General features: G+C 40.4%; 1 protein-coding gene across 3 annotated transcripts in view; it reads left to right on the top strand.

Annotated features, from left to right (window-relative positions):
- ZNF281 (zinc finger protein 281) overlaps positions 1 to 14,369 on the top strand; it is a 46,411-nt gene that overhangs the window by 17,699 nt on the left and 14,343 nt on the right. For 2 of the 3 annotated variants that reach the window (XM_056547649.1, XM_056547652.1), the window contains exon 2: positions 3,802 to 3,930. The exons of the other annotated variant lie outside the window; for it this stretch is intronic. In XM_056547649.1, coding sequence (XP_056403624.1) covers positions 3,802 to 3,930 — 129 coding nt within the window. The remainder of the gene's footprint in view (positions 1 to 3,801; positions 3,931 to 14,369) is intronic. 3 annotated transcript variants of the gene reach the window in all.

Genomic DNA, 14,369 nt, shown 5'->3' with positions numbered 1-14,369 from the left:
AGTAATGGGGTTGGTCATAGGCGCGTAATAGTCGTGAGAATGCTCTTACGTAACACATGCCATTGGAGTTGGCTCATATTTGATTCTATTTTCTGTATTAAATCTGTGTTCACATGATGGAATATCCGCACAGAAAACTTCCATGTGGACGTTCTACGGACAGCAGAGCATCAATAGAACATGCCGGTGCTAGGAAATGCGCTGTCTCATAGATGACAATTCAATTCACAGGTTCAATGCTTTTGCAGGCGCCAGAATCAGGATTTTCCCGGCAAATGCTGCCGCAGAAATTCTGCCGAGTGGAAAAAGTCATTACAAACCTTTAAAAAAAATTTAGTTGAAATGCAAATCTGGGGAGGGCCACCTTATTTACTCCCTTAAATGTACAGTCAAACTAACATGTTGTCTTTATTCTTTAGGTCGGCACAATTGCAATAATATTCAATAGGTATAGTTTCGGTAATGCTTAACTTTTTTTTTCCCGTTGTGATCTGTGGATTTTGCGGTATCATTTCGGTATTGATGAAACTTTATTTTTTTTGTTATTTTTTTTTTAAACATTATATATATATATATATATATATATATATATATATATATATATATATATATATATATATATATATATATATATTATATATATATTTTTTTTTTTTTTTTCCCCTTTCTGGGATATAATGTTATGAGTCAGGGGCCTGCGCCATACCTCCTTAAAGGTGCACTCCACTGCTCAGTGTTTGAAACAAACTGGAGCCGGCATCAGGAGCTTGTGACGTCATAGCCCCACCCCCTCATTACGTCCCCTCCCATAGACTTGCATTGAGGGGGTGGGGCATTATGTCATGAGTGAGCGGGGCTATGACATCACAAGCTCCCAGCTCCAGCGTTTGGAACAGTTTGTTCCAAACGCTGAGCAGCGGAGTACCCCTTTAATGGCACAATGACTTGTTTACACGTTTAAGGAATTAATTGTATTCATTTTTTTTTTTTTTGCTTTAATCAGGTAAAAAAAAAAAAAAGTAAGGCAGATAAAACCCTTCATTAAATTATTTATGTTGACAATTTAACGCAGTGTACTCGGCTGATTTTGGGAAGTGTAAAGCTCTACAGATTATCTTGGGCCCTGAGCACTGTACTTTAAGACTCCTGACATTTCAAGGGTTACTGTAGCCAGAAACAGAGTAGGTGGCAAATGTAAGATCAGTGGGGCCTATCACCACGTCGCTCCTAGAATAGGGAAACCAAGCGGAAAGATGCCACAGTCATGTAGAAGTGTATATGGGTCTATGCAAATGTTCATACACTGGTCTCGATGCACATATGTTCGTACGCTGGTCTCGATGCACATATGTTCGTACGCTGGTCTCGATGCACATATGTTCGTACGCTGGTCTCGATGCACATATGTTCGTACGCTGGTCTCGATGCACATATGTTCGTACGCTGGTCTCGATGCACATATGTTCGTACGCTGGTCTCGATGCACATATGTTCGTACGCTGGTCTCGATGCACATATGTTCGTACGCTGGTCTCGATGCACATATGTTCATACGCTGGTCTCGATGCACATATGTTCGTACGCTGGTCTCGATGCACATATGTTCGTACGCTGGTCTCGATGCACATATGTTCGTACGCTGGTCTCGATGCACGTATGTTCGTACGCTCGTCTCGATGCACGTATGTTCGTACGCTGGTCTCTACTGAGTTTGTGATTTCTTTTTTCTGACCATTTGATCCACAGTCTCTGGTGTTGTACTTGTCCAGGATGTATTTAAAGCAAAACTGTCCGCCCTTTCCCCCACTAAACTCAATCCACTGGGATATAGTTTGGATGAACAGGAGTCCACGAGGGGTCACTTACTTAAATATGTTCAGTAGGTCCAGAGATGTCCTCCAGACGATCCTCTGCTAACTTCAATGAATCTCTGCAGGGGGCGGGGCTTTACCTGTTTAATTTACATATCCATTGTCTGTTACTCCACTTCACTAGGATGTGGAGTCAGACCATTAATATGTAAATGCTGCCTGCATGGATATTTGCCATGAATGAACATTCTTCTTTCTAAAATTCCGCAGCAGAAATTAATTCTAAGTGGAAATTCTCAGTGTGAACTGTTCCTGAAGGTTAACTAACCCTTAGGGAATATTCACACGTACATGTTCCACTGCTGTAAATCGGCAAGCAGATTTGCTGCAAATTCCTTTTAAATCAATGGATGGCAACATAATCCACAAGTGAAAAGCCCACGGAGGATTAAAGCGGTACTCCACACTGGAAAACCTTTCTTTTATTTTTTTTATTTTTTTTTTTTTTAAATCATCTGGTACCAGAAAGTTAAACAGATTTGTAAATTACTTCTATTTAAAAAAAATCTTTACCCTTTCAGTACTTTTTAGCAGCTGTATGCTACAGAGAAAATTCTTTTATTTTTATTTCCTTTTGTGTTGTCCACAGTGCTCTCTGCTGACACCTGATGCCCGTATCAGAAACTGTCCAGAGCAGGACAAAATCCCCATTGCAAACCTATGCTGCTCTGGACAGTTCCTGACACGGACAGAGGTGTCAGCAGAGAGCACTGTGGTCAGACAGAAAAGAAATTTAAAAAAAAAAATTATTCCCTCTGTAGCATACAGCTGCCAAAAAGTACTGGAAGGATAAAGATTTTTTTTTTAATAGAAGTAATTTATAAATCTGTCTAACTCTCTGGCACCAGGTGATTAAAAAAATAAATAAAAACCTTTAAGTGTTAACGTACCCCTTAGGCAGTAGAGAATGAATTGACCCAGGGACTTTGTTGGTAAGTGATGTTAAAAAAAAACTTTAAAAAAATCCTTTTAATTCCTCATTGTAGGCAAATTAAAGTATAATAGACTGTGAAGCTTTGTATTAGCACACAACAAAACCCGTAACTGTATGGAGATGAATGTGTGACTGTCTGCATGCCATATAATCCGTTCTTCAGGTGTGTTTATTGTGTAGAGTACGGGTCACTTTAATATACCAGCATGCCGTATAGTTTCCATTAAATAAGTGACCATATTCCTTAAAGGGGTGCTCCGGTGGAAAACTTTTTTTATTTATTTATTAATTTTTTTTGTTAAACGAACTGGTGCCAGAAAGTTACAGATTTGTAAATTACTTCTATAAAAAAAAAAAAAAAAACTTTATCCTTCCAGTACTTATTAGCAGCTGTATGCTACAGAGGAAATTTTTTGCCTTTTTAATTTCTTTTTTTGTCTTGTCCACAGTGCTCTCTGCTGACACCACTGTCCGTGTCAGGAACTGTCCAGAGAAGCATGAGGATTTTCTCCTGCTCTGGACAGTTCCTGATACGGAAAGAGGTGTCAGCAGAGAGCACTATGGACAAAAAAAAAAAGAAACTCAAAAAGAAAATAATTTCCTCTGTAGCATACAGCTGCTAATAAGTACTGGAAGGATAAAGATTTTTTTTTTTATTATTATTATTATTATTTATATATATATATATATATATATATATATATATATATATATATATATATATAGTAAATTACAAATCTGTTTAACTTTCTGGCACCAGTTCATTTAAAAAAAAAATTTCCACTGGAGTAACCCTTTAAAGCAGTGGTCTCAAACTGTGGCCCTCCAGATGTTGCAAAACTTCAACTCCCAGCATGCCCGGACAGCCGTTGGCTGTCCGGGCATGCTGGGAGTTGAAGTTTTGCAACATCTGGAGGGCCGCAGTTTGAGACCACTGCCTTAGAGTGACCGCTCCATCCATATACTAAACCTAATCGTACCCATATCTTCTCACAGCTTTTAATAAGAACTGAAAAAAATGGCTGCGATCCAAAACATTCAAGTCCATCCATGAAGAAGACAAGGCGTCCAAGCGCAGAAGCTCAGGAAGCAAAATCCAAGCGCAGGCGGAGTGATTCCTCTAAAGTAAGAGCCTTAACGTGCTCACGTGTGCTGCTTTCACTAACCTCTGCCACATTATTCACCGCATGTCTGGTGATGCAGGAGTGCCGGCTCCGAGGCGGTACTGCTAACCGGAACCATCCCTCCTGCGTCATTTTAGACCTTCACTTGTTCAGACTCTAAAGATGCATGGTTGGCTGCTGGGGAATGGGGGCGCACTTTAATATAACAATGTTTAGCCCTTTTTGTTGATTTGCAGCATTAACAGTAAAGCGGCTCCCGCTCAATGTGCTGTTCAGGCTTTATTTGCTTGGAGTCTAGGTTTTGACCTCATGTGAACTTCTACGTTGTATATCTTCGCTTCCTGTCTGGCGGTGTCTGCTGAGGGCTGGGAGGGAGGGGAGCAGGCATTGACTGATGGCCGCCTCCTCTGTGCTGCACACGCTCAATCAATATGCCATGTATTCACAACTACGGGAGGTTCAGGCTGACGGCAGAGCAATAGATGCAGCTGGAGATTGTGTATACTTTATATACACAGGCCGACATTTATCATTGTCTTTAGACGGTTTTTTGTGTCTACAAAAGGCGCAAACAAGGTTGATTTGCGCCTTTTGGTTTACACATTTCTGCTGATTTTGAGTTGCAATCCACTGACTTTGGCAATACACGTGATATGGAAGGGTTTTATGAACTGCGCCTTTTTGTGAAAAGGCGCAAAACCATTGAAAAGTCTCTAAGGCTGGCTTCATGATTTGAGTGGCCGCTGCACAGATACGATTCGCCTGAAATCGTATCTGCGCAGGGACAGGTACTGACAGATACGGAGCCATCAACTATTATGAGGCTGCGGACCCGATCGTAGTCTGCTAGTGACTATGATCTGGTCATTTTCTCAGCGTGTCAGGTTTTTGACATGGACTGAAAAACGCAGCAGACCACAATTTTCAGTCTGTGTGAAAAATCTGACACGCTGAGAATATGACCAGATCGTAGCCACTAGCAGACTACGATTGGGTCCGCAGCCCCATAATAGTTAAAGGGGTATTCCAGGAAAAAAAAACTATTTTTTTTTTCTTTTTTTAGATCAACTGGCTCCAGGAAGTTAAACTAATTTGTAAATTACTTCTATAAAAAAAAAAAAAAAAACTTAATATTTTCAATAATGATCAGCTGGTGAAGTTGAGTTGTTGTTTTCTGTCTGGCAACAGTGCTCTCTGCTGACATCTCTGCTTTTCTTGGGAACTGCACAGAGTAGAAGAGGTTTGCTATGAGGATTTGCTTCTAAACTGGGCGGTTCCCGAGACGCGTGTCAACAGAGAGCACTTAGACAGAAAAGAACAACTCAACTTCAGCAGCTCATAAGTACTGAAAGGATTAAGATTTTTTAATAGTAATTTATAAATCTGTTTAACTTTCTGGAGCCAGTTGATATATATAAAAGAAACAAAAACCCTTTTAATGGCTCCGTATCTGTCAGTACCTGTCCTTGCACAGATACGTTTTCAGGCGATTTGAGCTTCCAAAATCATATCTATGCATCGGAAGGTCAAATCGTGGCGTGAAGCCAGCCTAAAACTACACCAGCCCAGACTTGGCTTAGCTTTTTGGTGTATGTAAAGAGAGAAATTTCAGAAAATGTGACCTGAACAAAATTTATCAAATGCTCTGTGACCATTTAATAAATGTGGTGTTCCTACACATTACCAGCACACAACAAAATGTGTAGAAAAATACTTCACTTACACCTACAATGATAAATGCTTCACTTACACCTACAATGATAAATGCTTCACTTACACCTACAATGATAAATGCTTCACCTACACCTACAATGATAAATGCTTCACTTACACCTACAGTGATAAATGCTTCACTCACACCTACAGTGATAAATGCTACACCTACAATGATAAATGCTTCACTTATACCTACAGTGATAAATGCTTCACTTTACACCTACAGTGATAAATGCTTCACCTACACCTACAGTGATAAATGCTACACCTACAATGATAAATGCTTCACCTACACCTACATTGATAAATGCTTCACTTACACCTACAATGATAAATGCTTCACCTACACCTACAATGATAAATGCTTCACCTACACCTACATTGATAAATGCCGGCCATTGTGAGGATATTACATCTTGGGCAGAAGCTTTGACATTGTACCACTGTTAGGCATGTTTGTTGAAAAGCGATATGAATTATCATGGTGTAAAGCATTATCAATCCAGATTGATGTGGCCATTGGCGCACATGCACACTCAGTAGGGCTGAGCGTGCACATACTTTAATTAGGAAGAGGGAGAAAACTGCTGCCATACCACTTTTAACTTCCCAAGAACAAATAGATCAGATATGTTAAAGGGGTACTCCACTGGAAAACATTTTTTTTTTTTTATCAACTGGTGCCAGAAAGTTAAACAGATATGTAAATGACTTCTATAAAAAAAATCTTAATCCTTCCAGTACTTATCAGCTGCTTTTATGCTTCACAGGAAGTTCTTTTCTTTTTGAATTTCCTTTCTGTCTGACCACAGTGCTCTCTGCTGACACCTCTGTCCATTTTAGGAACTGTCCAGAGTAGAAGCAAATCCCCATAGAAAACCTATCCTGATCTAGACAGTTCCTAAAATGGACAGAGGTGTCAGCAGAGAGCACTGTGGTCAGGCAGAAAAGAAATTCAAAAAGAACTTCCCGGGGGAGCATATAGCAGCTAAGTACTGGAAGGGTTAAGATTTTTTTTTTATGGAATTAATTTACAAATCTGTTTATCTCTCTGGCACGAGTTGATTTAAAAAATTTTTTTCCAGTGGAGTACCCCTTTATAAAATCTTATTTCTCCCCAAACATCTGACACCTGGAGGCGTCATACACATTAGATGAGCAGCTGATCCTACCTAAATCAATGGGATCAGCCGACTTCATCCTATGGCAGTGTCTTCCAGTGCGTCTCCAGCTGCTGCAAAACTACAACTAGCATGCCCAGACAGCCTTTGGCTGGTAGTTTTGTAACTGCTGGAGACACTGTTCTGCTGTATTTGGCCAATTTTACTTGGCTTCATGCACGATTTGACACAAAGAAAGGTAGTAACGTCTGCCTCCTACATGTACATAGCAGGTCTGCAACCTCTATTAGACAGGGATTACACAGCGCTAATGTTTTGCTTCCCAGCTATTTGTTGGCATCCTGTCAGCTGATGTTGAGGCCACCTGTTATTTTGCAGTACACAGCACACTATTAAAGGGGTACTCCACCCCTAGACATCTTATCCCCTATCCAAAGGATAGGGGATAAGATGTCTGATTGCTGGGGACCCCCGAGATCTCGGCTGCGGCACCCTAGATATCTGGTGCACGGAGCGAACTTCCCTCCGTGGCGGATGACTGGCGATGCAGGGCCGAGGTTCTTGACGTCACGGCCACACCCCCTAAATGCAAGCCTATTGTATAGGTTAGTGTTTCCCATCCAGAGCGCCTCCAGCTGTTGCAAAACTACGACTCCGGCTGTCCGGGCATGCTGGGAGTTGTAGTTTTGTAACAGCTGGAGCCACCCCTGGTTGGGAAACACTGACCTATACTAAATACTACTATATAGTGAAACATGCTGGGAGTTTAGTTTTGCAACAGCTGGAAGCACAGTCACACCCCCTCCCATTGACTTGCATTGAGGGGGGCGTGGCCATGGAGTCACGAGCGGGGCGCTACCATGACATCGCAAGCCTCCGGTGCTGCACCCGACGCTCTAAACGAACGTCGGGTGCAGCAGGGAGATCGCGGGGGTCCCCAGCATCGGGACCCCATGATTAGACATCTTATCCCCATCCTTTGGATAGGGGCTAAGTACCCCTTTAAGTGCAGCGAAATTAATATGTAGGAGCCAGACATGACCCAAGTGTTGTTCCCCACATGTTGACATCCCTTTTGACGGGATGCCGACATAAGATAAACATTAATGTTGTGTGAACTCGGCATTAATTCCAGTGATCACATGACTGTGGGCCCTTTATACATGATTGGACCCCTGGTACTAGACAAACCACCAGAGACAAACAAACTACTTTTAAAGCTTAGCAAGTAAAGGTAACTCTTGCCCCAGGGTTCCTGCTGTGAACATGCAGGTGAGGACCATCCAGGGTTAATGTCACAAAACAAGCACTTAATAATTGACAAATGCTGCACATGTATTGTTCCTACAGCAGTCTGCTCCACAGGGGCCTTATCTGCCGCTCTGTCAATATTATTCACCTGCGCCGCCGATGTAAATGTCTGCAGCCTGGAAGAGCGAATCGCACAGTCATCAGGTCCAGCAGGGTTTGTTTAGGGTCTGATCCAAACCCTCAAGGTTGGCTTACAGACTTTAACCCCTTAACGACGAGCGCCGTAAATGTACGTCCTGGTGATGTGGTACTTAACGCACCAGGACATGCATTTACCTCCTAAGCATAACCGCGGGCATCTGAGCGATGCCCGAATCATGAGCGGCAGGTCCCGGCTGCTGATCGCAGCCAGGGACCCGCCGGTAATGGCGGACGCCCGCGATCCCGCGGATGTCCGCCATTAACCCCTCAGATGCCGTGATCAATACAGATCACGGCATCTGCAGCATCGCATACACTTAAATGGATGATCGCAGCGCTGCCACGGCGATCCGATCATCCAGCACGGCAGACGGAGGTCCCCTCACCTGCCTCCGCTGCCTTCCGGGAGTCTTCTGCTCTGGTCTGCACTGAACAGTATTAGCAATCGAATGATTGCTATAAATAGTCCCCTATGGGGACTATTAAAGTGTAAAAATAAAAGTAAAAAAAAAATTTTGAAAAACCCCCTCCCCCAATAAAAACGTAAATTGTCCCATTTTCCTTATTTCACCCCCAAAAAGTGTTAAAAAATATTTTATATACATATTTGGTATCACCGCCTGCATAAATATCTGAACTATGAAAATAAAATGTTAATGGTACTGTACGGGGAACGGCGTGAACGTAAAAAAAAAGTCCAAAATAGCTGCTTTTTATTCCCAAAAATTTTTATAAAAAATGTATTAAAAGTTTTATATAAGCAAATATGGCATCAATAAAAAGTACAGATCACGGCGCAAAAAATGAGCCCTCATACCGCCGTTTATACGGAAAAATGAAAAAGTTATGGGTCTTCAAAATAGGGGCATTTTAAACGTACTAATTTGGTTAAAAAGTTAGATTTTTTTTTTTAAGCGCAACAGTAATAGAAAAGTATGTTATCATGGGGATCATTTTAATCGTATTGACCCAGAGAATAAAGAACACATGTCATTTATACCGTAAATTGTACGGCGTGAAAACGAAACCTTCCAAAATTATCAAAATTGCGGTTTTCTTTTTAATTTTCCCACACAAATTGTATTTTTTTGGTTGCGCCATACATTTTATGGTAAAGTGAGTGATGGCATTACAAAGGACAACTGGTCGCGCAAAAAACAAGCCCTCATACTAGTCTGTGGAGGAGGAGGAGGAGGAGGAAAAATCGAAAACGTAAAAATAAAATTGTCTGCGTCCTTAAGGCCCAAATGGGTTGCATCCTTAAGGGGTACTCCGGTGGAAAACCTTTTTTTTTATTATTTTTTATTTTTTTTAATCGACTTGTGCCAGAAAGTTAAACAGATTTGTAAATTAATTCTATAAAAAAAAAATCTTAATCCTCCCAGTTCTTATTAGCTGCTGAATACTACAGAAGAAATTATTTTCATTCTTTAACAGAGAGCTCTCTGCTGACATCTCTGTCCATTTTAAGAATTGCCCAGAGTAGGAGAAAATCCCCATAGAGAACATATGCTGCTCTGGTCAGTTCCTAAAATGGAACAGCAGAGAGCACTGTGTTCCAAAAAGAAAATAATTTCCTCTGTAGTATTCAGCAGCTAATAAGTACTGGAAGGATTAAGATTAATTTATGTAATTTAAGTAATTTACAAATCTGTTTAACTTTCTGGCACCAGTTGATTTAAAAAAAAAAAAGTTTTGAATTCCACTGGGGTACCCCTTTTAAGGCCCATTTTGGCCTTCAGGACACAGCCAATTTTATTTTTTCGGTTTTTCCTCCTTCCCTTCTAAAATCCATAACTTTTATATTTCCATTCACAGACCCATATGAGGGCTTGTTTTTTGTGCAACCAATTGTACTTTGTAATGACATCACTCATTTTTACCCTAAAATGTATGGTAAGCCCAAAACATTTTTTTTTTTTTGCTTAAAGAAATTGAAACGAAAATCACAATTTACCAAATTTAGGGGTTTCAATTTCACACTGTACACTTTATGGTCAAAATGACAGGTTTTCTTTATTTTGTGGGTCAATGCTATTAAAATGACACCTATGTTTACTATGCTTTTCTATTATTGTAGTGCTTTAAAAAAATCTCAAACATCTTTTACAAAATCAGTATGTTTGACAACCTCTAACTTTCTAATTTTTCCATGTACGGGGATGTGTAAGGGCCATGATCTGTTTTTTTTTTAAATTTTTTTTTTTGTACCACTTTTGTTGCATATATGACTTTTTGATTGCTTCTTATTTTATAAAATTATTTTGCAATGTGATGTAATCAAAAAGCAGGATTTTTTCTTTTTTTTTTTTTTTTTGAACATTTATGCCATTCACCATGCAGGATCATTAACATTATATTTTTTATAGTTTGGGCGCTTATGCATTCATTGATTCCAAATATGTTTAGCATTTTTATATATTTTTTTTTATTAAAATGGGGAAAATGAGTGATTAGGGGAGGGGCTTTTCTTATTTTTTTTAAAATAAAATTTGTACACTTTTTGTAAATGTATGGCGCTTATCCCCTATCCCCTTTGGATAGGGGATAAGATGTCTAGGGGCGGAGTACCCTTTTAAGTCTATCTTTTATTATATAGGAAGGTTGATAAAGCTGGTCATACACCTTTTAATAGCTGTCTGCGAAATGCTCGTTCTTTCCCTCTCTCCCGATCCCTCCGTTGAAGTCCACCGTGAATATTAAAATGTTACTCTGGTTTTACCCCTATACATTGAAGAGGCTAAAAATCCTTAATTCCATTTGGATATCTCCACTACAAGTTGATGGGTTTAGTAAAGCCCCGATCTTCATTGCACTGTAGAATCCAAGCCGAAGACTTATTGCTATGCTGTACAATTAGGTTCTACGTGAAGTTCCTGACCGGATTAACAAGACCCCAACGATCCCAGTTGTCTATAAAATGTTTCTTTTTGCCTGGTTCTGCACCAGCTGCTTGTGTAAGGGTGCGTTCACACGGCAGTCTGTCCACGTCTACAAATGGTTGCAAAATAATCCCATTGATGTCAATGGGATTTTTTTTTATAACCCTTTCACATCCGTTTGCACCCGTCTGCGCTCTTTTCAGTTTTTTTGATGGGAGAAAAGACTGCATGCAGTATTTTTTTTCTCCCGTCACAAAAAAGGAAGAAAAAACGGCTACAGTAAATTTAACGTTGAAGTATATGGGAAACGGATGAGCCTTTAGAGTCATCCATTTGCATCCTTTTCTTTTTTTTTTTTTTTTTTTTTTTTTTTTGTTCAATCTCTTTTTCGATACATTTTTACTTATGAGCATGTTCAGAACAAAAAAAAATTGGGGGGCGGGGGGGTTATTAACTGAACATTAACGGATACTAACATTTTTTGTAAGTCCGTTTTAAGTCTGTTTTTATTTTTGACGGGAGAAGGATGGGTCTAGATGGCCATGTGAATGCAGCCTAAGAGCTTGAACTAATATAGGACATTCCCTATCTTTTCAGCCGATACAAGTAAAGTTACAGTAGCAGGGATGAGGAATTCCTATTGCCGCCGGGCAGGTGAATTTTTCCGGCCCTTAGCCCGACGGGCAAGTAGGGCCGGACCTGACAAGCGTGGCGGCACTCAGCAGTCTGTATGGAGCGGGCTCCAAACTCTTGCCTGCTCCATACTCTGCAGCCCCCAGCTGTTTTCAGTAGCCGGGGGCAGCCACTAATAGCCAGCCGCGGCGATCACCGCATGCTGGCTATTAACTCTTTAGATCGCTGCTGTCAAAGCTGACAGCGGCATCTAAAGGGACATGTTAATGCTCCCTGGTGGGCTAGTGGGGTGGACCGCCCCCCCTCAGCAGCGTGATTGCGAGGGGGAGATCCACTATAGAGGTAGCTGGAGGGCATACTTCTGTTCCCTGCTGTCCCGTGGCTCTGTCATTGATAGATCCTGGCTAGGCTCTATCAATGGAGTGCAAAGCACACAGATCAATGGAGTTCAATAGAACTCTATTGATCTGTATGATGAATCTAATGATTCCTCCTAAAAGTCTAATAAAGTGTAAAAAAATAAAATAAAAATTTTAAGTTTTAAAGAAACACATTAACCTCTTCCATGTTAAAAGTTCAAATCAAATCATCCCCTTTTCCTATATAAAAACATGTAAACATAATAAAAAAATACATTTAGTATCGCTGCGTGCATAATTGTATGAACTATTAAAATATAACATTATGTATCCCATACGGTAAATGACGTAAATGTAAAAAAAACACAGAATTGCAATTTTTATAATATCCCAGAAAAAAAAAAAGCTACAAAGTCAGATCAATTCCAAAATGGCGCAAAAATGAGCCCTCATACAGCCTGGTATGCAAACACATAAAAAAAAACAAAAAAAAACTACAGGGGTCAAAAAATGGCAATTAAAAAAACGTAAACATTAAAAAAAAGTTTTTTGTTTTTTTTAATTGGTAAAACATGACGGTAACTACAAATCTGGTATTGCTGAAATCGGGCAAAATTCTTTTACTATTGCAATTTCACTTCAATTATATATACTGTAGATAGAGAGTATTTATTTTTTATTTTATTTTTTTGATTTGGAGAATGTTATTGAAAAATTAAAAGGTATTGTCATAGTAGGTAGTTTATGGCTATTATAGGGCGAGGAGGAATAAAAACTAGTGTAAAAGCAAAAATTGGTCGGGACAAGTAGATTTTAGTCCCGTGGACAAGTATTATTTTTTACATTTTCCACACCCCTGAGTCGTTGCAGCCTGTGAGTATAGTGGCAGAGTTTTATACCAGAATCTTGTCTGCAGCACTGGATAGAGAAAGTTATGGCGGCCCTAAGATGAGGTCATTGAACCCTGGGAAGAATAGATTCCTTGGGATTGTTTAGAGCTGAATACCAGAAGGGCCGTGGAGGCAGCAGGTCTTGGACAGCTCTGTGATCTGTCTGGCTTTGGGCTCAGAAGGCTCTTGTGCGCTGACATTGTTTCTTTTAGGGTTCACTGAACCCTATTTAAAGTGCCGGCGCAGTCACATTTATACTGGCGACAGCTGCTCACGCTCCGGTCCTACATCCCACTGCTGTGTGTACAAACCTAAGACAAAAGCCTGTCCCTGTATAAACTCCCCATCTGTGTTTATAAATAGACATTTCTGCGCATATCATTTATATGTACTTCCAGCGTGGTCCTAGACTAGGCTTTGCTGAAGTTAGGAGGAGAAAAAGATGGATTCATGGGGAGAAAAAAAAAAAAAGTCTAAAGAAATGACCAAAGCTTTTTAGTTTTTGGTTGTATTTATGGATATTTTATTTTTTTAAATCATTATTTATTTTATTTATTATTATTATTTATTTATTATTTTTTATTTTTTTTACTATTTCATGGTCTGCTGACCAAAGTCCTTCTTCAAGCCAGTGTTTCCCAACCAGGGTGCCTCCAGGTGTTGCAAAACTACAACTCCCAGAATGCCTGGACAGCCTTCGGCTGTCCAGGCATTCTGGGAGTTGTAGTTTTGCAACATCTGGAGGCACCCTGGTTGGGAAACACTGCTCCAAGCTGTCATGCCGAGGTAATGGTGCAGCTTTTGGGTTCTGCACTACTGCCATACCTGCATCCCGTAACGCCACAACTATTAATTTGTAGCTAGTATCTACTAGACGCTGTGGTATTTTATCGTGCTATTAAAGAAGTTGTATTGTTTTTTATGTGTGGACTTTTCTTTTATTTATTTATTTTTTTTGTTTGTGTAATTTTTAATAACTTTACACACAATGGGGGACACCTATCAATGTTGGTGTGAGGTAGTATAGATATTATCCAAGTCTGCTTGGTGTAACTTATTTTTGCGCTGCTGCTCAAAATTGACCAAAATGGCGCACGGGACTTAATAAATTTTGCGCAATTACCGAAACCAGTGAGCTGCAGAGCTGGGTTTAAAGGGGTACTCCGCCCCTAGACCTCTTATCCCCTATGAAAAGGATAGGGGATAAGATGTCAGATCGTGGGGGTCCCGCCGCTGGGGACCCCCAGGATCTCTGCCGCAGCAGCCCGCTTTCATTACTGCACTGAGAAAACTCGCTCTGTGCGTAATGACGGGCAATATAGGGGCCGGAGCATCGTTACGTCAAGGCTCCGCCTCCTTGTCACGGACCTCCCCCTTAATACAAGTG

The sequence above is a fragment of the Hyla sarda genome, chromosome 12 (genome assembly GCF_029499605.1).
Source record: "Hyla sarda isolate aHylSar1 chromosome 12, aHylSar1.hap1, whole genome shotgun sequence".
NCBI lineage: Eukaryota > Metazoa > Chordata > Amphibia > Anura > Hylidae > Hyla > Hyla sarda.
This window is presented reverse-complemented; position numbering and strand designations above follow the sequence as displayed.